The 26,104-nt window shown below is 39.5% G+C and overlaps 1 protein-coding gene across 1 annotated transcript; it reads right to left on the reverse strand.

Annotated features, from left to right (window-relative positions):
• Window positions 1-141: 141 nt before the first annotated feature.
• Window positions 142-19,399, reverse strand: CIITA (class II major histocompatibility complex transactivator; the record flags this gene model as incomplete). The annotated part of the gene is made up of 18 exons (XM_082291813.1): window positions 19,264-19,399; window positions 17,486-17,599; window positions 17,005-17,064; window positions 15,572-15,655; window positions 14,935-14,994; window positions 12,123-12,272; window positions 10,839-10,979; window positions 10,648-10,704; window positions 8,584-8,649; window positions 6,431-8,138; window positions 6,147-6,320; window positions 5,238-5,309; window positions 3,834-3,914; window positions 2,705-2,797; window positions 2,293-2,376; window positions 1,465-1,548; window positions 893-976; window positions 142-214 (listed from the first exon to the last, which is right to left on the reverse strand). The coding sequence occupies exons 1-18, from the start codon at window positions 19,388-19,390 to the stop codon at window positions 142-144; spliced, it is 3,312 nt and encodes a 1,103-aa protein (XP_082147939.1). The 5' UTR covers window positions 19,391-19,399.
• Between the last annotated feature and the right edge of the window lie 6,705 nt (window positions 19,400-26,104).

A 26,104-nucleotide genomic window follows, 5' to 3' on the forward strand; every position in this document is an offset into this window, starting at 1 on the left:
AGACACTGATATGTGCCACTCTAGGGCAGCATCTTCCAACTCATCCATGCTGTTACTGTGCCTCCTGCCAATGAGCCTGGAAACAAACCTGGTCATCTTAGGCAGCCAAGGTTTATGTTACCTTTATGGAATCCTCTGAATCTACACACTGATCCTGGAGTCCAGCTGGTGAAGGTGTTCAAGAACTCCATAGGGAATTGTGGGATTCCACATCCTGTAAGGGCAAATTCAGAAAGGAAAGACATTTTAAGAAGTGTAATTTGCTTCACCTCCTTTTGGTGTTTTTGGTATGTTTGTGGGTTTTTTTGGTTGTTGTTGCTGTTGTTTTCTTCTTCTTTTTTTTTTTTTTTTTTAAGTTGTCTTTCTCTTTGACTGTCGTGCTATGAAAGTATATAAGCTATGGGGCAAAGGAAAATGCATTTTGATTTAGAAAAAAGCAGTACTCCATAACCTTGTTGACTCTGGTTACAGGGCACAACTGCACTCCTGTCTCTAACTGTTCTCGAAGTTTTCATCAAACTCCCTTCCTCTGAGTGTGTACTGGTAGCTTCAGTCTATTTAACCTCTAATGACGGCTGTTCATTGTTTATCCCTCAAACACAGGTGGTGCAGCACAGAGTAGGCCTGGTTCTCTGGGAGGGTGGAAGATTAACAAAGGGAGGCTCAGTGTAAACTGTTTAAGGCAAGACAAGCTCGTCTGCCTGGGACCACTGAGAACTAACGCAGCTGAAAACCAGAGACGATGTTTTTTAACATCTCTGCTTTTGTATTTTGGTGATGTCTCCTTTTGTGCTTCTTATAAATCTGACAAATACAGAAGGCAGCTTTAGCATGATCTCTAACCCAGTTTTACAGGATGAAGATATAGCAAACAGCTTGTCAAGAGACTTACACCAAGTTCTTTATATGGGGACATTTTCGTAGGCTGTCAGTCAGCTGCTGAGCTCCAACACCAGTTATTTTGTTATACTGAACACTGAGGAATAAAAACAACTTTGTTAATCCAAATCAAATTCTGTAATCAGACATTTAATTCAAAATCAAAAATACTATATAGGCTAATCTGCAGATGGGGTAAGATTGAAAAAAAGAAAAAATCCAAAATAGATTGTTGATTCAAAAAACCTGTAGTAATATACCCAAAGGGTTGAATGAGAACTTCATTATTTTAACTCATCTGAGGGATTCCTTTTTCTATGTACCTGAGGTCATTCTCCAGCACCCCATGACCCTATTCTCCCACCTTAACACCAATACTGTTTGGTTGATGGTGAACTGTTCCTTAATCACTTTCTAATCACTCACTATCTATTTGATGTGCGTAAGCACATTTTCCCTGTGAAATTTCCCCAAAATCATTTTCCTCAGTTTCTGTCTCCTCTAAAACCAAACATGGGGCATTTGCATTTTCAGTCTTCAAGGAAGTAAGCTTTCCTGGGCCATCTCAAAAGATTTCATACTCACTCTAGCACTCTTAAAGATGTCATTGCAGGAAGAACTTTAGCCAGATTTTCTGCTCCAAAATCACAAATGTTGTTATTGTACAAGCTGCAGAAAATCAAACCAGTATAGTCACAATTGAATAATGGATAATGTAAACAGATATTAGATCAAGGGTTTTCAAATATGGTTAGTACATCTTAACTTTCAATTTATCCTTATTTGCAGTTAAAAGTTTAAAACACACATTCATGTTTTCTGTATCAAGTAAGGCAAATGGCCACATCCTCCTTCACCTAGCACAGGTACAGCAAAAATAGGTCTAGATTCTATTATTCTGTGGATAATAAGATCATTTGTGTTTACATTAGATCGAATTAAAAATCTGCCAAAAAATGAAGCTCAAAGATTTGGGGTACAGCATTCAAAAGATTTCCCCATCACCAAATTATTCCAGAATTGCACACCAGGGTTTCTTGCATTCCCTACTTCATTCAGGCCTATGCCAGATATCCCAATGCAGTGGGATGGACCATTGTCCCTATATCAGCAAATGCAGATGACTTTGTTGTAGAAGATGGTGGCCCTGGGTGCACATCTGTGCAGGACATGATTCATAAGTGGGTATTATGGACTGGATTTAAAAATCAGCGCAGTCCTTGCTATATTCCTGAGATATCCTTCTGTATGTCTGTCATACTACTTCTCCTCTTCTTTCTGAAGACTTTATGCAAGAATGCAGTCAAAAGCTTGGCTGCTGCAGTGTTACCTCTTTGCTCCATATTCAGTAGTTTCTGACAGAAACAGCAAGGTATGTTTTACAAAACAGCTCAACAGGATACAACTACTCACCTTAGCGTTTTTAAGGAGGACAAGGAAGGGAGAGCTGTAGCAAGGTTCTCTGCACCCAGGTCTGTTATTTTATTCTGTGATAAACTATAGTGAGATCACTTTGTTAGTTGAGCACATTTATTCTAATTTATTACAATGTGGGGGAAATTAATTTTCCATTTTTAAAAATATAGTTTGGACAGTCTGTTTAGACCAAATGCAGAGAAAAGGGCAAAATAGAGCCCTTGAAGGGAAGTCAGGAAGGATTAACCTATTTGTCTAATGAATGTACCCATCAAGAATCTCCATAGGCTCATTGGTCTTCCATGCCCATGGGATACTTTTGCCCATAACTGTTAACACAGTCCCTTAACCCTCTAGGTTTAATCTGTTTCTTTTCAAAATTTCCCTGAACTGTTAACCTTGCACTTACTTTAATGTTTCCAGTGATGTCAGGGTTGGAAACACTTCAGATAGACTTCTTGCTCCTTCATCTCCTATGCCATTTTCGCTCAGAGCATCAAGGCTGTGTGACGACAAAGAGAGAATTAGCTTCCCGTTTAATCTAAATTTTTGTGGTTTATTCACCTCAGAGACCACTCTATCTATCTTGAAAAGCTTATTCTCTGCAGCAGCCTCAATCAGCATGAAGCATCACACAAATTACAGCTTCTCTAATAAGCAGCTTTCTGCTGCCCAAATTTACAGGCTAAGAATTTTTTTTTTTACTAGTTGAATGGCTTGACCCATTTCCTTTGATATGCAAGGTTATTAAAATGGTTATGAAATAGCTGTGTTCCAGCTAAGCTGAAATGAGATTTCCTGTGCACATGAAAATACTGAACTGACAAAATCCAGCAAAGGCTGTAAATCTGTGCCTAAATAGCTCCTTCTCCAGAGAGGGAGTATTAAAAATGAAGTTTTTCCTCATATCTAGTCACAATTTCAGATACTGGATCCCCTTCTAATCTGACAGATAATCTGGGATATATTGGACATATTTCAGTTTTAAAGCTTTATTGTTCTCCTGAAATATCATGAAAAGGCCAGATACACTACAGACAAATGGCCAATGGGCTGAGTAAGGCCAAAGGCCCTCTCTAAACCCAGTAACCTTCCCACAGATTCCGTGGCACAACATTGACTGCTGCTGGTACAATTGTTTCTAGTGTAAAGCAGCTTAAAACTACAAGAGAGTTGGTTTGTCATGGATAATCTGGAGCTCCAGTGAAGACAGAAGTCACTGCAGGCAGTTGATCAGAGGTGGGGCAGGAAGGGGGAAGCATTCAGGGGGCTCTGTACTGAACCTTTAACCACCCAGGAACACCCCAGGAAGGGACTGAGGAGTTTTGAACAAACCACCACCAGGTGTCTCGAGGGAGGATGGGGAGTGTCAGCTTTCAGTCTGCTGTTACAGTCTGGGAATGTTTCTGCTGTTCAGTTTGGTCAACAAACAAGGACTCTTGTTGGCAAATAAAATATTTCTTGGGTACAAGAGCTCCTCCATCATCAAGGGCTGCTGAGGAGAAACGTTGGCAAAGTTAATCTTTAGCAGAACTCACTCTAAATGCCGAAGAGATGGAAATGCTGCAAGAATTTTCACGAGTTTTAGCAATCCTTGAAGGCCACATGCTGGACCCAGCCTGGAAGAAAATACAGATTCAGCAGGTTTTTCACATGCTCACAAGCAGCAAAACTCACGAATTTTAAAGCTCTTTCCCTGCAGCCCCCAATATAAACTAGTTTTCACTCCTCAGAAACAGCCATTCCCTACCATCTGCTCCAAGGAATTCTGCTGTGAAGCCTCCAGATGAGGATCAACAAGGCTAAGGTCAGGACAGAGCACGCACAGCAGCAGTGGGATATGCATTTGCCACTTTTTTGTTCCTCTTTGCAAGATTCATCTCACTGTTTTAGATTCTTGTATTTCTGTTCTTTCTCTACCTTTTTCAGGTTTTTCATTTTAAGTATAATCTTGAGATGAAATATATATCTATCTCAGTATAACTGAAATGAAAACAAAATTATTTTTTCTCCCAACTAATGCCAATTCAGTTTAGCTTAAAATCAGCATTTTACTGCTGCTTAAAGAAAAAATTGCACTTTGATATTCATGCTCCAAGCATTTGTCTCTCAGATCCTATTTGGAGTTTCTTTGGTATCAGAACAATTTCAGCTAGTTAAAAGGATTAGAATTTTGAAAAAAATTTCAATAAAGGGAAATAGGAAGAGGAAAGGAGGAGAGAAAGCAGCATAAAATCAGAAGTGAGGCCAAGCATAGCTGTCCCAGGTTGGGTTAGATCTGCAGAGCAGGAAACAGGACCTGATGAGAATTCTCCATTGCACTGCTGCAATTTCTGCCCAAACAAATTCCCATGCTATGGCATGATATTTTGAGCAATAGAATAGCCTTGGATGCTGCTTACAGTTTGGAGGAAAAGAAAGAAGTGTTACTAAAACCTCACTTTTAAAGTAGTGTTACCAAGTCAACCTTCTGTCTTCCAGGAAAAGGGTGCTAAATAATTTATTTGGGAGACATTCTCTAATGTAATCCTCTCATGCCCTTAGCTCTGATAGGGCAGAAAATTACATCAGAAGTCTTAGGTAGAAAAGTTGAGTGTTTCTGGGGGAAAAAATATTTCCTAAGTAGTTGGATCACAGTCAAGATGTTTTATGCCGTGTGGCACAAGATTACACCTGGTGGTAAGGAGATAACTTGTACTAAAACCAAACAAAATTGGTAGATCTGTTGATCTGTATCACTGCAGGAGCCAGAAATTATGCTTTTTGAGTTTTGGCCATAACTTAATAAATTTAGTTCAGAGAATAGCAAGATAGCAATAAATGGGGTTTACCTAATGCTTTACCATAAGCTGACTATACATCAGTGCAATGGCTGGAGCCAACACCAATGACTGCTCCTCTTTAAACACGACCATCTCAATCAGTAGAAGTTTAGCACTTACGCAAATTCGAGTTTCCTGAGGTTTCTGATGGCAGGAATTTCATAGCGGGTGCAACCAGATGCTCCTTGCACACTAAATAAATCACAGTAGAACCAGAGTATGATAAATATTTTAGCAGCTTTAAAAATAATTTGTTAGCAAACTTTTACAGAAAATAAACCACTGTTGCCTTAACTGAAGAACCAGGAAACCTCACAGTAACTTCTGCTCCAATCTTTCTTCAACTGAATAATTTCAATCCAATAATTGCCTTTCATAGTGCAAATGTTTGCTCTTTTTCCAATAAAACGTAAAAATATTTTTTTCTATATCAGCTATTTTCTGTCAAACATTAAACTGTTTGTCTATATTTTAATCAAAAGACTCCATCTGAGTTAAAATTGAAGTCATCATTAAAAAAAACCCCAAACAACAGAACTTTATTTCTGCATGTTTTTAATTGCAATCAATCCCCTAGCTACATCAGCAGCAAGGATGGAACACAGGGTTTCTAGACTATGTAACACAAGCTTTTACCTCCTGGGCTAAAGGACTGACTCAGGCCATTTGGGACCAGTGCAAAACAGGCTTTCATTTATGCACAGGTGCTACAGGGGGAAAGAATCAGCCCAAGTTATGTAACTGAAAGCAATTGGAAGATGGCATACCCAGAGATTAAAGAGAAATGACAGCTGGCTTTTTTATTGGCAGTTTTGATGACTGCTGTGCATGGTGCTGTCATTGCTCCTCCCTGCCACGACAGCCACCTCACATCAGGGTAGGAGGGCCCCCTGAGATGACACAGAAGCTTGCACTGCCCTTAGTTACTTCTCTGGACAAGCAGACAACTCCATTGTCCAGCACTGGTAGTGAAACCCTGTTTTCATAAATTGTTGGTGTAAGAGAAGTTTTGATCATAAATGAACCTACCAATTCATCATCTTCTCCTGCATCTCTACAAGGTCAGAGAGGTCACTGATGTCCTTCATTGTCTTTGCCTTAAAGGGATCAAGAACAAATTTCTCTGTGGATGCTTTCAGCAGTTCGTAGTCTTTTGTCTGTTCTAAAGATTTCCAGAGCCCGACTGTGTCACTGAGGGAGGCCCTGCGAAGTAACAAACATGCAAAACCAACAGATGTGACTGCTGTTGTTGCATGAAAGTGTCATCTATGCACAGTGCTATGGATAATGCTATGGGGTGCAGAGTGACCAACCTGAACGATGTCACATTCCTTAGGCTGACCAAGGCTTGCAGCCCTTGCATGTCAATGCCGCTGTTTCGCAAATCCAAGGAAAACTCTTTTCTTGACCTTTTCAAAATTGAATGCAGTACATGGACATCAGGTGGTGTAAGAACTATGCCCAGAAAAGACAAGTATGGCTCGAGTCTTAAGGCCACATGCTGCAGAAGATAATTGTTCTGTGTTTCATAAACACAATGTAAAAGCTCCAGTAACCTCTCTGGACAGAGGGTATTAATCTGCAGCCTTCTAATGTATTTCAAGAGTGTTTTCTGCTTCTTGGTTGATTGTTTTGCATCCTCATTTGAAAGAGAGCAGAAGTAGGGGTCATCCTGGAGAAACATCAAACCAGCCAAAAATCGAGGCATTAAATCTAACCAGTTATAAGGTTTTTTCTTCTTGGATAGAAAAGACAGGTACTTCGTTAGATTTTTATCCTTGAGCTCTTCTGCTAACAAAAGGTGAAGTGCACACAAGAAATTCTGAATGGCAAAATCAGAGAATGTGCTCCCAAATTCCTCCTCTTCACTATCTGAATGTCTGGGGAGCGCAAATGGCAGGAAAAAACCATACTTCAGAGCAAACTCTTTAACTTCCTTAGAAGGAAGGAGATCACTTTTCATGGTGCTTTGGTGCTTTTCTCCAAGACACCAGGCTATACGTGCTAGGGTAGCAAGACTCTCTTGATTTTGTGTGGTTGTAACATCTGTTTGCATAAGCATTATCTTCTGCTGAAAAAATTTCAGGAAGACTTCAGTAAGAGTTGAAGGAAGACTTTGCTCTCCCATTTCAAGTACTGTCTCACAGAGAAAACAAACAAATCTACACATAACAGGGCTGTAACAATGACTGAACAAGTACTCACACTCTTTGATTAAATTCAGTGCACTATCACAGTAGGGTGATTCTTCAAAATATTTGGTTATGTACAATTCTCTCTGCTGAGGGGAAAATCCTACTATTTCAATAGTCTTATCCACTTTGGACATGCACTGGTACATTTTGTCTTTTGGTCTTGCTGTAAATAATAAAGTACAGCCATTGAGTATCTTTTTTTGGATGAGTCCTGAAAGCAGCTCCTTTATACTGCACAAATCCTTTTCAGGCTGGCTGGCTGAGCAACGAGGAGAATTCTCGTGATCATGCAATCCTTTAAAACCATCAAAAACCAGAAGGACTTTAGTAGGATTTTGCAATATATACTCAAAGATCTCTGTGCTTCCCTCTTGAGGTTTTACAAAAAATTCAAGCAGCAGTTCCTTCAGGCTGTATTGCTTCTCAGGCAAGCTTATTTGTTTGCAGTCAAACCAAAATACAAATTCAAACTGAGAAAACTCTCCATTGGACCAGTCCTGGCAGATCTTCTGAATGAGAATGCTTTTTCCCATTCCTGCTTTTCCCAGCACCACAATCACTTTAGTCTCTAAGTCTTTATGTGGTGGGATTTGAAATATTTGGCTTCTATCAATGGCTGTCTTTTCCTTGTCTTGCAGGTTGCAAGTTACCAGCTCCTTTTCAATTGCTTTTGCACCATTCTTTCCAGTCTTGGTTTCAGTTTGACTTTGAACAAGTGTCCCATCAATGAACAGGTGATCCAGATTTACTTCCCGCTCCATGGTCACAGATTTGCAAGTGTCTCGGAAATAGTCCTTAAGTGATGAACAGAAAGTTTCCACTTGCTCTAGAGAAATAAAGAGCACACACAGACTGAAGGAACCAGTCCACAGACTACAACATCATTTCATGGTGCTTTAAGTGCCTAATTGCAATATGGTGAAAGCACAGGCATTCCCATAAAGCCCATAGGTCTGGATTTACCCCATTCAACTGCAGCTGAGAAGTGCAGGCACAACAGACACTTTCAGCTGTATGAACTGAGTAATTTTGGAGCTCTCTCTAGAGATGATAAAACCACCTAAGTACACTGGCCTGCTAAGAAGTTACTACAGCTAGATATCTAAAGGAAGCCAAATCTAACATCTTGAAACCAGGAATTGTGCTCAGACCCTCAGAACAGCTTCGCAAATTGCTGAATGACTCTTACAAGTAGCTTTTCTGTACGGAAAGAAACAGAATATTTTTCCAAAAAATACTGGAAGGTTTAAGTTCAAGAGTTTTAAACTTACCTGGTCTTTTGAAAGGTTCTTTAGAAGGAATTAAGGAATCTTGAACTTTTTGAGACTTTTCTAAACCTGGAAAAACAAAACAATATCCTTGAAGAAGATGCCTAGATAATCAATGATTCAGCTTTACTAATTATTAATTTAATTATTAATTTACAATAAGATTAATGCAAATTTTCAAGTTCATTGCAGCATATATTCAGAGTAAGAGAGATAATTTGTTAATTTTACAAGGAAAATGAAAAAAAATTCTCCCACATGTAGAATTCTGCTGACATGCACTGTTGGAGGCAGAATGGCACCAGACATAACCACAGCTGTTCTGACAGTTGCATGAAGCAGATCTACCATTAGCAGGTGACATCCACTGTTCTTTTCAAATGTCAGTGTTTTGCATAAATTCATGTTCACACATAGTGCTTCTGTATGTCTTCAAAAGCAATAGCTTCCTATTGTTATTCTACACCTTGTAACCAAGCACTAAGGATGAAATTCACAGAGAAGAGACAGTTGGCAAAAGTATTTACCCATTACTCTCCCTGACAAAATCCTGCTGCTGTCTGATTTTCTTTCTTTTCACCTGTTTGTTTCCAAACTACTGCAGACTTTTGCACTTGGGTCAGATGAAGTGTGTGCTTTACACAAAGAAACTGGGAATTTTTCAGAGAGAGCACATTTTCTAGACATTAATAATTGCAGAGTATCAGTTTTGACAGAACTTCTGGTAGGAAGAGTTTTGCAGATGCAAGACAGAATTTAAATTGACAGAGGCTGTAACAAACCCAACCTCAGAGTCTTGTAACCACACACAGCAGAAGTGTACAAAAAAATCACCCAAATCAAACCAGATAAATCTCCCTAAATATGTACAAATGTGTTTCATACCATAATATCATCTTGATCATCTTGATGTAGAATGTGGTCTAAAAGAAATACAAATCTTAGAGTTTCAGAGATCTGGAAATTAATTCCTGCCCTGTGTACCAGCAACTTTCAGAATGGTTTGAGTTCAGAGTTGCTTCTAAAAGGGAAGCACCACAGACTTCCAGTAAGAAAGATATTAAATAGAGTTGTGCAAGTGTCTGGTTTTGATTTACTGTTTATTTTATTAAATAAGAAAATAGAATGGAAGAACAGAAAAAAAAATCTGTAATGAGACATTTAGATGGGAAACTGGTCAAATCAGTCAGGAGTGAATAATTTTTAAAAAAGGAAAATAAACTGGCTTGGCATCTTACATGCTAATTCTTCTGCTGCTTCATTTGGAATTCCAAGGCTTGTGGCATACGTGTGTTGTGCTGCAGTAAATCAGTAGGAATTATCAGCACTGTTTATTCACATAAACTGTATATACAATTTACAAAGACTTCCCCACACCTAGGGATATTTGCCTCTTATCTCACGTTACACTTTTGCTTTTGGGGTGGTGGAAGCCACCAGAGGGCAACAAACCCCCGTACTGGGCACAGGGACCAGAAACAACATTAAACTTCAGGTTCCAACAACTTTCTGAGGGCTGGAAGAAAAGTGTCTCAGGAAAGTTTGTTACCTGAAGTGGGACTTTTCTGTCCTGACCATGGCTCTGATTTCTTTATAATCCTCTCTGTGCATTAGGCTACAGTATTGTTTAGTTAAATAAGTTGTTATCATGTTGGATTTGGGGCTTCCATGGGAGCTGGCTGCAGTCTGGCTGCCAGCACCAAGCATTTAAGATGCTCAGGCCATGCCAGCATCAGATCATCTCTCACTTTCTGAGGGTGCTCCAGCACCCTGGGATTTGAACTGTTTTAACTAAACATGACTTATTCCAGAAACTGATGTCATAGCAAACACAGTGGATTGGCTGCTGAACCTATAGCTCTACAACCCTTATCTGCACTTTGTTCTGGATCAGACTAAGCAGCCAGTGATCAATACAAAGAAGGAAATGCCATCAATTTTTTATTTTCCTCAATGAGGTCAATATAAGTAAAGCTTGGAAGGGAGAATTGACTTCGAGTAGAAGCAATATGGTTCCTCTCCCAGTTCAAAGTGCTGTACATATATAACCCCCAATTTTCTACTTACCACATAAATTAACTGGAAAATTTGGAGATACGAATGTTTCCATAGAAGATGTCAGCACTGGCAAGAAACAAAGCACAGTTTTCAGCATATCATAGCTATCAGTAACTGAATTTAATCAATGCTGCTGTTGGCAGCATTGATTTTTTAGCACTTTATGCCTCTTTATGTGGATGAAAGGCTATTGCTCTTACCTGGATATACTATAACATCAGATGTGGCATTTTCAAGAACAAAGTTAAATATCTGCTGAGGAGGACCTGCAAAGCCTGGATTCTCTTGGTACCCTGTCATACCGAGTGGTAGGCACTCTGAGGTCAAAGGTTCTGACAATCCTGAAATGAGTGCAGAATAATTACTCTTCTGTTTTTAGAGCTTTATAAGAAAGAAAAAGCTTTCTAAAAGCTAATTATCCTTTTTGGCCACTTCTAGGCAAAGCTTCCCTGTGGAGAATTCATAGGATCACATAAGGTCCATAGAATCCATTAAAAAAACCCACTTACAAGGTATGATGAGCATGAAATACAAGGGATTACCCAGCTTTTAGGAGTCACTGTTTTTGATAGTCTAAAGAGAAATTCTATCATTATAAGGAAAAGTGCTTCAGGCAAAGTCTGTAAATGTATAGCCAGAGATCCAGAGAAGAGAAAATGTGTAAATAGTATGTATCTGCATTAATTTTACCCTCCTATGAACTACATCCTTCCCACATAACTGCACATCATGCAAGCTGTACAAGCATCCTCCCTCTCAACCCACACTGGGAACGTTTTTTGATGATTCAGTGCTTGCAATTTAATCAGCCATAGCTCTGAGTTTCTGTAGGTGGGACAGAATTTCTTCTGCTACTTTATGCTGTTTCGGCTTGCTTCAGGTACTTCAAGGCTTCCAACTTACACACTGCTGTTTGTTCCGTACCAGCACAGATTTAGCAGAGAAAGGTCTTGAACTAGGCCTTTGTCATTAGCTCTTCTCAGTGTACCATGAGCACCCTCTGCTACCCAGCATGGTCCAGACCAGGTGGCTACACAGCCCATCAGTGAGATTACTGCTCAGCTTTTATGAGCTAAATCACAGCGTAGATTTTGCTCTACTGTTGCAAATGTAATTATCCCTCGGTCCTTTACAAACCTCTGGGTGAAAAAGAAATTGGAACTAAGTTAAAGCTTATTAGTGAAAATTTTGTGACTTCCTGTTCTTAAGACAAGTAATTACTTAGATTAGCATACAGTAAATAACTGTTCTCTTATAACCTGCACCACTTAAATGAAAGATTAATTTTATTTCATTAGGGGCAATTCCCTTGAATATTTTTCATTCTTTTAGTGAGTGCCACACTTTTAAGTGCTTGACTGAAACAGCTGCCATACCCGTTTTTCCTGCCACTGCTCATAATCAATGTCAAGATTTATAAGAGTTTTCCCCTTGTGTAAGTCAGCCTGTGCACAAGTGCACACCCACAGCTGTACTCTACGTACCAGAAATTATGAAGCTTCTTTCCAGTCCATGGGGAGCAGGAACAGAAAAGGACATGTGCTGGTTAGTTAGGGAGGTGCAGCTCACGGGATGGCTGTTGAAAGGCATAGCAAAGAAACTGCCATCCCCTGCAGACACTGCAGGGACTTCCACTTTAAAATAAAACAGCAAAACAAAAGGAAAAAAGTTGTCTCATTGGTAGAAGTTAAAGGAACCAAAGAAGAGGTTTCAGTAAATACGATAAACCACTTGATTCTGATCAGCTGTGTTTTGATTTTCCAAAAGCAAGAACAATTTACAATAGCTTTCTGGAAAGTATTTAGCTTTCAAAATCTAAAATGTATTTATTAAATTCTGTAGTAGATCACTTTTTCTTCTCAGTAGTTCACTGTTTAAATTTTCTTTTTCTTCATCTTTCCTGGTCTGTCTTATTTCTAGATATACATGATCTTACACATGGATGGTTGACAGATTAGACATAACAAGGTCTTACACTAGCTGTACCAATTTTCCAAGCACAGTTTGTTGTCTCAATATTGCACAAGAGTAGAGAGGCCCAAGAGCAATAAACTGGGGACCTTGACTCCCTACTTAGACACTACAGTGCTTGTAAGGACAACTAGTGTGTGTTAAGTGTCTCCCAAAGAACGGTCACAAACACTAGAGTTTTTAAAGAGGCATCTTGTCTGCAGCACATTTTTCCCTCCAAGAACAGGACAAATGAGGAGAGAGACTTGTGTATTGTACAATTTCATCTGCCTACCAAAAGATTCTTACAAATCAAGTAAGACACACTTGCTTATTTGAATTAGTCTGCTAGTTTCCTTGGTTTTGCCACACCCCTGTTCTCAGAACTGGATATGCTTTTTCCTTCCCTCTCCTATCTAGCTGCAACAAGTAAGTCTGTATTTCATCACTTTCTGTGGTCTGATGTTTTTATCAGGAGCTACAAACCTTTCTGGGGTATGTGCCACTATTTCATTCGATTTCTTTGGAAGAATATAATCATTGGCTTACTACTTTGAACTCTAATACACATTATTCTCTTTACTGTAAGTAGTCTTACTCCTCTGAAGAGCTGCTGCATTTGCTTTTGCAGGATCATACTGTGACACTTGTGACAGGTTAAATAAACCCCTGAATTTGTCAAGTAGCTCATCTTTTTGTCATTTGGATTTTTTCTACCCAGTACTTATACTGAATTATGTATATGTTCCTTCCTCAGCACCTTCATTGGGTCAAGGACAGTAGAGAAACCTTCTCTTCTCCTATTCTAAGGACTTCCAGCAAAAGGATATGTGCAGCTTTACAAAGCACCTGTTAGCTCTGTAATGATATTTTCCACTGGAATGCAGGTTCTGTAGGGTGAGGCATTTGGAACTGATGTGCCATTTCCTTATGGTAAACTATTATTGTTGGTGTGGCAGAAAGGGCTTTTAAAAGTGCCAAATCAGTAAAGGAACTTAAGCAAATAGAAAGTCCTTTTAATGGGTACTAACTGCCAGGAACTTCACCTGTGTCTAAATAACTACAACTAGCAGGCACCAGTTCAGTAAAAACTCTGATAACCTTCCCAGAGCTAGCAAACATATTTTTTCACAGCTAATTCTGCTCAATCCTCCCTCATCACTCCCTCAGAACTCCACAAGAACACTGAAAAACCAGCTTGGGTCACAGTCATGGTGCACATGTATGTTCTCTATGACTTTCATGCAGTCTATGCCAGCTCCTTACCTGAACTGTGCTGAGGTGCAGTCCCAAGATCCAAGCACTCTGGATCAATCTCTAGGTTACACACTGGTTTGGCTGCCCTGCCTGACATGTACATGGCCCCTAGGGTTTGATACAGTCAGAATTCCCCTTAGGAGGCTTGTGAGGTGTGCTGGCATACAATGAGTAATAGGTCCATTCAAAACACAGTATAAAATAGTCACAACTGGTTGCTCTCACATGGATTTTGGAAGAGTATTTTGCTGGTTTAGCTCTGCCTGAAATATCCCTTTAGGCTACATTTGGGTAAGCAGCAGTTTACACCTAAGGAACAAGTTCTAGCCTGCCTGCTGGCCCCAGGTGTTGTCTTGTAGATGGTCAAACAATGTGCAAAACCCAGAAATTTCCCTTTCTCCCTTTCTTTCTTTGGTTTAAAGGACTTTACAGCATGGACTGGGCCAAGAAATCATCTCTTCACAGTTATTATTTTCACTAGGATGTTTCCCTGGATTTTTGGATGATGTCACACTTGGAACGAAGAGGATCAAACCCAGGACATGCGGAGCATGATGGGTAACATGACTCAGCTCATAGCTTTGCATTTCTTGGGTTTGATCCTCTTTGTTCCAAGTCAGACATCTTCCAAAAATCCAGTGAAAAAAAAGGTGTACTTGATAAAATTTACAAAATTTAGCGCTGACCCACTTCTCCACTATTTTGCTTTCTTCTCTCATGTGGATTTAGGAAAGCTTAACTATGCCTTTGCTGATGTTAAGCAAGTAATTTTCGTATCACCTGGCAGGAACATGTACTTTTGAAGCATAGGGATCCAACTTTTCCTAGGCTACCATGTAACTGATGCTAAGATGCACAATTTAATATCTGCAGATAAGAGGACATAGATTTGTTATATCATGAATTAATCAGAGGAATATAAAAATGTGATTTTTGCAGAAGCATGAAAATGCATGATGATCAAAATCACCAAATCTATGAGAGCAAACCTTTTCTAGAAGTTAGTTACAATACCTAACAGAGGATGATATTTTGAAACATGAGACAATATATGTTTAATAGCCTTTTCCTATTCAGCCAATAACTTACCAATTTTCTTATATTTGGGTTCTGAAGCATCACAGTAACTCTCTGCAGAGCCTAAGAAGGCTGAAAAAAGAAAGGTCATAGTAAGTGACAAAATTTTGGTAATTTTAAGTTTACCCCATGAAACTTATTTTAACTTTTTAAAGTAGAAGGGGGTGTTATCAGTTTCAATTCAGCTGTTTCAGAACTGTACAGGTCTAGTGTATAAAAATGAATGTGAAAAGCCTCATGTTATTTCACTCTGACTGTGAAGTTTTAATTAGGCTGTAGATTTTTGTGCCAAAGATTTTTGCTGTTGTTCCTGCTATTAAAGAGGCAATTGTTCAGCCAATGCTTGCTAAGCTACAGATACACTGAAAACAAAGTCAACACTGTCATGAGGATGACAAATATGCAAAGAAATATAACATGTTTAATGTTATGTTACAGGACAACAAATTCTGCGAACTGTAAATTCTACGCTTGGAAGAGCTGCTTTCAGTTCCAGCCCATGAGCGTGAACAAAGACAGAGGAAGCACATGTGGTGTCAGTGAAGAACTGCATGACAAGTGCATTGGGGCTCTGCTAAAGCCAAGGGGTTGTAATGCAAGTTTAGAACTCGGGCACAAAGCCTTTCAAATCTCACTGTTTTACACTTACTTCGTTTAAGACATGTCTGCATCTTTATGTCAGGAAATTTCTCAGTGTTTTCAGCAGCAATGTCATCCAAAATAAGGTTCCCTGCTAAAAACATGAAATATGGCCAAATGTAAATGTTTGTTCTCCTAAAAAAATTACAGAGAGAAGTAAAAACAAGAGAAACACACCAACAGAGAGCAAAGATGAGATATGCTCCAAATAAAAGATAAAAACCAAATCATGCGATAAAAGATGTATCCAGGTCCATATGATTTAGAAAGCCCACAGAGCTCAGAATGCAACTTTGTCACCCTGTGTTAATTTCTGAACTGCAAACTATTAATCTACTGCTATAAATTCAGTGGCTAATAAAACATAACTACTTCTCAATGCTCTAATGATGAGCAAAGGATAAAACATCGCAGCTGTACCACAGTGTGATCTCAGTACTACTCAATTTATGTACTAAAGGGATTAGATCCTTTAAGAGACAGAGTTCTAAAAAGATTTCATACCCTGTGTTGCAAGAACTGTGAAGTTATCCACACCATACTTTTACTGGAAAATACTTAAGTACTAATATTGTATCCTGTTTTTTTCTAAAACCAATAAAAATATTGCCATTAGGTGCAAAACCCCCCCAAATTTTAAACACACCAGGGAGCAGTACAAATCATTTGAAAAGCCATGTGAGCTTCCTGCAGCCAGAATTATTCTAAGGAAGGACTGACCTTTGGTAAATTAGTCCAAATTATTTTGCTCAAACATAAAACAGGATATACAGATATTCTGTGAATCTTCTGACTCCATGGATTTTTCAACAGCCACCTATTGATATATCTGTTCTGGAATAGCAAATAGCTGTATTTGTGCTGTTATCAAAACAACAATTTGGTACCACAAGCTAAGCAATGTCTCTGGTCAAGGATGGATGAAGGACTGATTTATTATATATAAAAAAATAATATATATAAAAAATATATTTTTATATATATATAACAGCATTGATGTACTGATCAGGGTGAGAAGTAAAACTTGACACGCTTCCTCAGGCAGTTCTGTGCATCCTGGACAGAAATCAGTGTGTGTGAACTGTATTTATATACATGCAAAGTGTTCCGGGAACTTCTGTGTATCATCCCTGTTGTGCTCAGAGTAAGTGTGATGCTACTTGAGGGTATTACTGCACTGGACAATTAAGCTGTGCATATTCTATGGCTATGGTGACATGATCAGCAGCTTGGTCAGAGACAAAACTGCCATCTTTGAGAAAGGCTTGCAAAAATGCATAAAATCGTCAGTTTTCCAAGGAAAACCTGGGACACTGTACCCAGAGGGAAAAAAGAAGATACCAGAGATATAGAAACTTTACTTGTGTTCACACTGGGGGGATGAAGCACATGTCAGCCAGAACACTATCATGGAGAAAATAAATCATGCCGTATTGATCTTACCAAAAATGTCTTCGACCTGCTTCTCCTGCTGATCCTTGAGCACATATTCTACTAGTTCAGCTAGCAACAAAGGAAAAAAAAGAGAGGAACACAGTAATGATGCAGTAAACATCACAGCAAAACTCTTGTATTCTTATTCTCATTAACAGAACTCTGCAGTGTAAGTAAAATTGAAGAGTTAAATTAAGTTTTTCTTGTAACTTGTTGTTCAGGAAATAAAGATCACAAGAAAGGAGAAGTTGAGACAGGAAGTGTTAAGCAGAAGGAGACATTAATAGAGAGATTTTCCCCCAACAACCACAAGTTAATCAGTTGCCCCACAACGCACAGGTTCAGGTACTCTAAATTAGATCTACCATGCATGAGGGAAAGGCTACTTGAGTAAATGCCATGGCTTCAGCTGGAGAATAGAATTTGTAAGAAATAGCTATAGCAAGTGATTGTAAAATAATTATTTAAAAAACAACAATTGCTTTCATACCTATTTTAGCATACGCATCTGTGGTGTTGGAACAGGGGTACAACGCATCTCCATTTTCACATGGGAAATCCACACTATTTAACTGTTCATAGCTGCTGGCATCAACTTCAAGATCTAGAGTTAAAAAGGAATATGCACTGTCTCAGTGAATGCCATAACCAAGCAGTAAAAAAGCCAGATAGCAGGACATGCAGAACAAGCAGATTTGTTACTTCAGCAGAAGGCTTTGGCTTTTCATTGTATGTTGGCTAAGGAGGAACAGAACTGAATTCTCAGTAATTCATGGTCTCCTGGAAGTCAGCACTTTTCTTTTGCTAAATTCTGAGACCTTCTCTCTCCTAGTAAATAAAATACTTCCTGAATCCATTCTATGACAGTAAAGCCCAGACCCATGCAGTCTATTAAACCTTCTTATCCTTCAGGATATGGTGGTATCATCCAGATCCCCTGTTCAGAACAATGCTGTGTCCATGCTAATCCCTGAACTGCACTGCAAATTGCCTGTGAAGCTGCTAGTTGGCCAAAGCTAAAATCTTGCCAGGGACCATGCTAACACCTTCACAGCAGAGATGCCCAGCTTCTAGTAACTGGTGTCATGTCCTGATGATGTTTGATTTACCTACATCATCTCCGACATTGCCAAGGCTAAAAAGTATTCCAACCAGTGAAACACCTGTGATAGCACAAGAGTCAGTGCTTGACCCCTAATTCATCCTACTTTCAGTCTGAGCAAGTGGGGCAAGTCACTGAGCAAGAGTAAAAAACACTCTTGCAGCTGTTTTTAACAGTCAGAAGCTGAGAGGGAAAAGCCCAACCTGGGAAATGATCAATCACAAAGATGATTCCAGATTCTGGTGCTCAGTTCTCCACTGATTTGCCTGTGTGCCTACTGGCATTGGTCACTCATGAAAGACACAATGCTCCAATTTGGTAACATTTTCCACCTATTTGGGAGCTATGAGACTTCATATCTGACACGCATCAGTTCTTCTCCTCTCATTGCCACTCTCAATCCATGGTCCAGATCATTTGTTTAAAATAAGCTCAGCTAATGCTCCATACCGCAGATACACTTTCATACTTTTAAAATAGTACTCAGGGAGAGCAAAAAGTCCACAAAGTCAGGAGCACAAAGTTTAAGAGCCAGGGCAACCTTCTGATCTGATTATCTGTAGAAACTGAAGTGCAAGAAATTATCATCTTTACACCCTGGCCCTTCTGCTGTCTCCTCTTCATAAAAATCATAAAATCACTGTGCCCGCAAGAGCTGGAAAATGGCATCTGGTAATACAAGTCCATTGCTTTGGTGCCTTAGGATCTCAGAAGGCAATGAAATGCTCTTTGCTTGTGGACTGTCTTCATCACAAACTCATCTAAAAGTCTCTGTTTTGCAGAACTTTTGGCTTCAAGCCACAGAGGTGTTGACAATTACACTTGGCCAGCTTATGACAGCAACATTTGCAAATAAAATACTTTCAGGAATGATATCCAAATGAAAGACATTGTCATGCCCTGATGAGTGACAGTACAGTGTGTTTTCTTAGACTGACTGAGCAGGATGCTATAAATATGTACAGTTTAAAAACATGATAGTTTCTGGAAGCAGTCATTGTATGTACAGACACAAAAGTTACCATAGCCTAACACCAAGTGCCTGTAGAATTTAACTCAGTCACCATGACAAACTGCCATTAGATGGCTTTGTAGCTGAGAGGAGATGGCAATAACTTACAGCATGAGGACTAAACCAATCAAGCATTTTTTAGTGTTTTACTAACCGGTAGAGAAGTCACCTTCTTCGTCTCCGGATGGCTTAGGATCAAGGAAAGCACACAGATGCAAGGGATCGATATCACTGTGCAGTAAATCAAGGTAGCCATTTTCAGGCACAAATACTGAATCCATGGTTTGTCTCTTTGTCTGAAATGAAATTACACAGCAGTTAGCTATGACACAGCCACAGCTTTTGTCAGTCAAAACAAGTCCTGCGCTGTGGTTTTCTGTTGGCAAGACACAGATCCTGAGGCTGGAGAGCTGGCATTTCTTACCAAGACCTGCATTGAATTATAACCCTGAGCTACTTACAGATCCAGAGACAGCCTGCAGTGAGACTCACCTATCTTTTACTCCAGTGAGAGGAGCGGGATACTGCAGTCTCACCAACTGGACCAAAAGTGCCAAGTATTGAACAAGTGGCAACCCGTGTATATCTTATCAGGATGTAAATGATACACGAATCCAGCAGGTAACAGTGAAATTAGAAGACTGCATTGAATATGAGGGAAGAATCCAGAAGCTACATTTCTTGATAAAGTTTATCTTTTCCTCCACATCACTGTAAATTCCCTTCTATTTTCTTCCAGTTACTGCAACAGACACTAGAATCAGTTCAAACATTCCTCCTGGATATTCCACAAGTATAGAATAAAACTACATGTTACTTATTCATCATCTTTATCCAATTATTTCAAACCCAATTATTGGCTCTTCAGTATTTACAGATCACTGGTGTGAATGCCACCTGGGCTGGTGATCCAAATGACTTACTCCACCATAATGCTGAAATGTCAGGATGAAAAGAAAACCCAGCAAATTTTTCAGACTATATCTTGTTAAAATAGGTATCCACACACCACAACCATGGAAAGTTTCAGCTTGGCATCAAGTACAATATTTTGCAATGAAGAATATCTAATAAATGGCTCTCAAATACTCTGCCCTTAGCAGAATGCCACTGATGTCCCTGGTTGCATCTGTTTCTGTTCCTGAGGTGTGCAAACATGGAACAACTGCTGTACCATGAAACCTACCTGCAACATGGTAAAAGAGAAATACAGCTAACACTGCAGCTGTGATGAAAGAAGGCAGAACAGACCCCATCACACAGTACCATGTGCTGCCTTGTTATAAACTCATCTTCATTCCTCTTACTCTTCTCTGGGGTTGTCCCTCTGAACAGCTTGGAAATGGATATTTCTGCATTTTGCTGCAGAAAATGCCAAAATCTAGAGCCAGAAGTTTGAAAAGCAGGTGTGGTTCCATGAGTAGAAATAGCCTGCACTAAGATAGCTCTCCTTTTTCATGTTTTATGGCCTCACTACATTACCAAGATTACAAAAATTTGGCATTATTGCCTGAGATGCTATAAATGGAAAGCAGAAATTGAGAAACCTGCATGAGAACCAAGAATGAGGTTACAAACACACCAGATTAAACTTTCAGTTTGTTGCAACACTTTGTTTTGCGCCTCCCGTTTTTTGAATTAAGAGACAAATTAAACAGGGCCTTTCAGAATGCTGAGTCTCCAACTATGTGAATAAAGCTGTTGAAGAATAAGCCAATACAATTTTGGGGTTAGAGTCAGAGAAGAAATTGGGCAGAAGGCTTAAGGGGAATGCAAGACAGCCAAATCCATCATTCCAAGTTCAGTGATTGCCAAACTGCTTGATTACAGCACACAAAGAACAGGGCACATCCTAGGGAAAGAAACTGAGTAGGCCTACTTAATCTTCATGGAAATACTAAGCTTTAATTAATTCATAGTCATAAGAGCTTTTCTATTTTTTAACTTTTCTTTCAATAGCATCTCTCTGTGGATAAATACCTAAGTAATGGAATACAATGGTCAAGAAGTCAGGAAGCAACCAAGGGAAAGTCTTGCCAGAGTCAAGTCTGGCTACAGAGCTTAAAATTAGAATGTAAACGATGGTATCGCTCAGGTGCACCGGAGTGAGAGAAACATACTCTTCTACCTTAACAAGATGAAGATTGCCATTCTTTCAAAAATGAAAAACTTGGTTGCTTGCCATTTTTTGCTTCATGAGTCTGACTGGCCTTCAGCTCTGGTATTTTTTCTTCATTTTTTGGTTTTGACACAAATCTTTATATAGCTGTCTCTCTATTGACTACACTGGATTTAGGATCCTGGGATTTCTTTTGGTATCTGAATCAACAAATTTTTAATAGCAGCTGTATTCTGCTGCATTAAAAAGATAGCTCCACCATGGAAAATACACTGTGAATAAGGAAGCAAGTTTTTGAAAGATGGAAATTTCTACATGGAGAGGAGTCAGAGGCAAGGAAAATTACATGTCAGGGACACAAGTGTTTTGCTGCATATTGTAACTGAAGCACACAAAATGAAACCAGGCGTTTACCAAGCTTGTTTACAACAGCGTCTCCTTTCTCAGAGTTTCTGCTTTTTTTGTCACAGCATCTCAGCAGTCCTGTCTGAGGTGAAGGGTGAATAAGCTCTGTACTGCTCAGCACTTCCTCTGTTGTTTCATACTTTATTTTAACTTAGTTTACTGATATTACATTCCCTTTGGGGTCTCATGGGACTCAATGCTGCCAAAATGGGTGCCTGGCACAGTTTCATGCCAGAGGACTAAAAAATTTTGTGATAATTTCTGTGTTAGGGCTGTGAAAGCCAGAGCCAGCTCTCAGCAGGAGCAAGGCAGAGCCTGCAGGGACCTTCAGGACAGGAGTCCCCAGGGCCACCTGCGAGGCTTCCACGCGCAAAGGGCATGTGCTGGGCAGGGGCGAGACAGGACGTACTTCCAAATGTATTTCCATGCCATTCAGAGAGTTCAATCCTTTGTGGTTTGGATGCTGGTTAAGACAAATATTGTTCTTTAAATCCTTAAATAACACCTCCTTTCCCCAGCAGCCGATACGCTCTGGCTGCATGGCCACACTTGGCAGCCCCACGTGCTCTTTGTGCCACCTCTGCAGTGACTGGGCACACCTGACACTGCCAGGTCTCTACTTAGGATGCATTTGGTTTAGCTCTGCATCCTGCATATCTGGCATAATAATATGGTTCACTTCCAAGACTCACAATGCTTTTTTTCAATGCTCTTTTAGAGTTCCAGTGATACCATATGAATAAAAATTCTGGAGAAGTAGTGAAAGAAACAGTGAACATCTCTGTACAAGAACAAAGAAGGAGCAGATGTTCACTTAAATCACATATTAATCATAAGAGCTAGATGGGGCATTTTAGATTTCTAAATGTAATGGAGGTAATTTTGATTCATTATTTTTCCCAAATAATTTTATTTCATCTTGTCTTATATTTTAAAGGGCCAACATGTTAAAGATTCCAGGCCATGGGGTCTGTTAGTAATTGAAATCAAATGTTATCTAAGAGAAAAAAGGATTATAAAGGCCAAAAGGTAAAGGAGAGGAGATTTGAGGAGAGTTGTTAGGGGCTTTCCTTCCCAAACCTCTGTTGACATATGAACTAACAGGCAATAAATCTCCCACATGAGTACAGAGGTTAAGAAAACAAAAATTTGTAAAGTCATTTTAGGAACAGAGGAAATCCCCCTCCAATTTAACTTTTGGACCAGTTTAGGAAGCTGAGGACAATTCATAGAAAAGAGTAGTAGTGCCATGCAAATTACACACTTTTTAACCAGAGGATGACATAACATCCAAGTCTTTCATAACATTCCAAGTTCTAGACTACAGAAGAATTAGAGAGTGAGACTGCTGTGAAGACAGCAAGTTGAAAAATTAAATACAAAGATTGCTGAACAAATCCTATTTTCGTGCAATACCCCAGACCCATTAAGTGCTACACGAGTCTGAGTGAACAAGCTAACAAAAAGCAGGTTATATCAAGCTGTAACTAAGGAGTCCAGTGAAACATCGGTACTTTGATTTAAAAGTAGTTTCAAATACTGAAAAGTTCAGTATTGTTGGCCACAATTTTATAGCCTTGTTTTCTTTCACCAACTTTAGAAAGTTTTCTCTCATCTTTTCTGCCCCCCCCACCCCCCCAAGGTCATGTCAGGGGCACAAGGCACTCCCCCAAAGGCAGGGCTGTTTCCTGGCTTTTGCTGCAGTCAATGTTTTAGGACAAGGTTCTTTGGGAGGTGGGAAAGCCAGCAGTGAGGAAGGATGGCATTCCCTCCATGTTCCAATCACTTACCTCCTTTTTCTCTCCCCAAATAAATGACTGACAATTCCTCTGCTCCACAGGTACCACAGAGATTTTTCCTTTCAGAAATGCCCTAATTATTTATAAAATGCAAGTAATGGACATCAATTTATATTTAGCTTTGAAGGTTTCCGTTTCTATTTCAGGTCTGTAAAAAACTTATACACTGAAAAGCCAGTTTAACTTTTTCTATTTTATTACCCAGCTCAAGAAGAGATACTACTATTGCTAAAAGTCTTTATCTTTCTGATGGAATGGTGTTACTTTCCACAGACTTTATAGTCTAAAATGAAAGAAAAACAGAGATGGTGCTGAAAAAAACCCCCGATCTATATCCAGCCACATTATTCTTTGTCTCCCCTAGAGATGAGCTTAAAGAAGTTTAAAAAAAGCATCAATATGAGGTAAAATGAGTTTTTGCCTTTCAACGAGCTTAGCTCAGAACCAACAATGTTACTCATCTGATGCTGGAGATGGACAAGTTCAGGCAGAGCTGTAATAAGTGCCCTGCAGGTGTCAGAGCTGTGATTTAGAGCAGAATTTGCCTTTCATGTCCATTATTGCCTCCTGCGTCACAGCTGTGCCCAGCTCTCCCATCCCAGCAGAGAGATAAAGTAAAGACTTGTCTAGATTTTAATGCAATGGCTTTCTTCAAGACAGAATTTCAGCCCAGCTCAAGGGGAAAGTAAAGCTCTAGGTTGTTTTGCCAGATTTGTGAAAAAATGGAAATAAGCCAGCTTCTTTCAATGATTCTCAGTTTCGCTTTCCATAGGCACAACATTTTTACAAAAAAAGAAAATTCTTAACGAAGTCTGAAACAAACTACAGCAACTTTTTCAGCAAGTAGCAGGACTAGCCACAAAACAAAATCACAAAAAAACTCTGAAATTTCACCCACATTCAGACATCATCCTACTAGTATTTCAAGCAACACAAGTCCAAATACTGACACACTTCAACTACAAATATGTACAAAAAGCAAGGTAAGATGAATTTACCATGAAAAAAGCATGCATTCAAGGGTTGAAGAAAAACTGACCTTAAGAAAGTGGACAGTTCCTGCTCTATCACTCTGGATTCAGTACCAAAAAATGATGAGAACTGCCAGCCCTGCCCAGGGCTAACAGAAAGTGACAGTAGAAAGGAGGAAATAACAAGAATCAGAACACTCAGAGGGGGAATTCCAAAGAGGAAAATTAAGAGGAACCTCCCTTCTAGCAGCCCCAGTATAACAAGCAGTGTTACCTTTACTGGTTACTTGTCCCTGCTAAGAAGAGCTTGATGTTGTCACTAATTAGGAAAAGATCAATTTATTTGGTTGGAAGCCAGAACTGGATGAGAGCTGACAGTAACAATTTCTATTGCTTCCCAAATTCTTCAACTCCTGTTTCATTCCAGTTCAAATCTGTTCCAAAGCCATGCTGTTAAACAGTCCATCAGTAAGAATAAAGCCAGCAGCATGTGGGCACTTACCCTGCAGCTCCACTTGGTGTAACAGAAGTGAAAGTGTCTTTCCCATGTTCACAGAATCTACCAATACAAAATCAGTTTTGCCTCTCATGCAAGCATCTCTTGCCATTGGCTGAAAATGACAAGTAGGATGTTCTATGAAACAGGAGCTTGTCGGGCTTACACATGGTGTTCACAATGTAGCAGCATCCGACAGAATGTTTATTCATCTAATCTTCACTTACCTTGCCATGCCTACCTGTGTAAGACAAACAACCTTTTGAAAACCAAGTTCATTCATGAGTGTTCCTCTCATGATGCCTATAGCTGCTTCTGTGGTGATCTGCAAGATTTCTTGCTTAGTTTTCATGCATTGTCCTACACAAATCAGAAATTAATTATAAAAGAGACTGTACTCTAGAATGAACAAATTGTTTTTGTAGTATTATTCCATTGGTTATAGCTTTTAAGAAAAGTTCCACCAGAGTCTGAAGGGGTAGGGAAAGAGGATTTGATGAATACAATGACATCCAGACTGCCTGCTTCAGTAAGGCGAGATTTTAACCAGCTGCCAGCAAGAAATGGCTTCTGCACAAGGCAGCAGCTCCTATGAGCAAAGCAGCTGCCCACCTGTGTAAGACTTTTGTCTTTGCAGAGGAGATCCACTTCCACCAGGTTCCATGGAAACATGCACACTGAGAAGAGACAAAGCTGTTTCCCTCCTGGGAGCAGCTGATCTTCTCCTGGTATTTACAGACATGGGGCCTGATCTGTGCTGCAGGACACCAGCCTCTTCAGGCTCTCTCTCATCCAGGCTGTGTTGGAATTCCTCTGTGCACTTTAGAAAAAAAGCAACATCTCAGAATAACAGCATTCAGAGCAGAAAATAATGAAAGGCTGCACAAATACAGATTCTCTGGTTTAGTGCTCTGTTTTGATAGGAGACAATAAAACAATCACTGCATAAGAAAATCAAAGAAAATTTCGGAGGGTTGTTGCCCTATTCTAATGTGCAGCACAACCCCTCAAATGATAAACTCCTTCAGCAGCCCGGCAAACAGATTTCTTTACCAGCTTCTGAGGCCGAAATCCATGAGGCAATCTCTATACATATCAAGAACAGCAGTTTGGGGAACAAGAGTTCAGCTTATTACTGTAATTCCAGTGCACATTTGCAGCAAACACTGGTTGACTGTAATTTTTGTACAACACTCATAGCTGCT

The sequence above is a fragment of the Coloeus monedula genome, assembly GCF_965178545.1.
Source record: "Coloeus monedula genome assembly, chromosome: 16".
NCBI classification, from domain to species: Eukaryota; Metazoa; Chordata; class Aves; order Passeriformes; family Corvidae; genus Coloeus; species Coloeus monedula.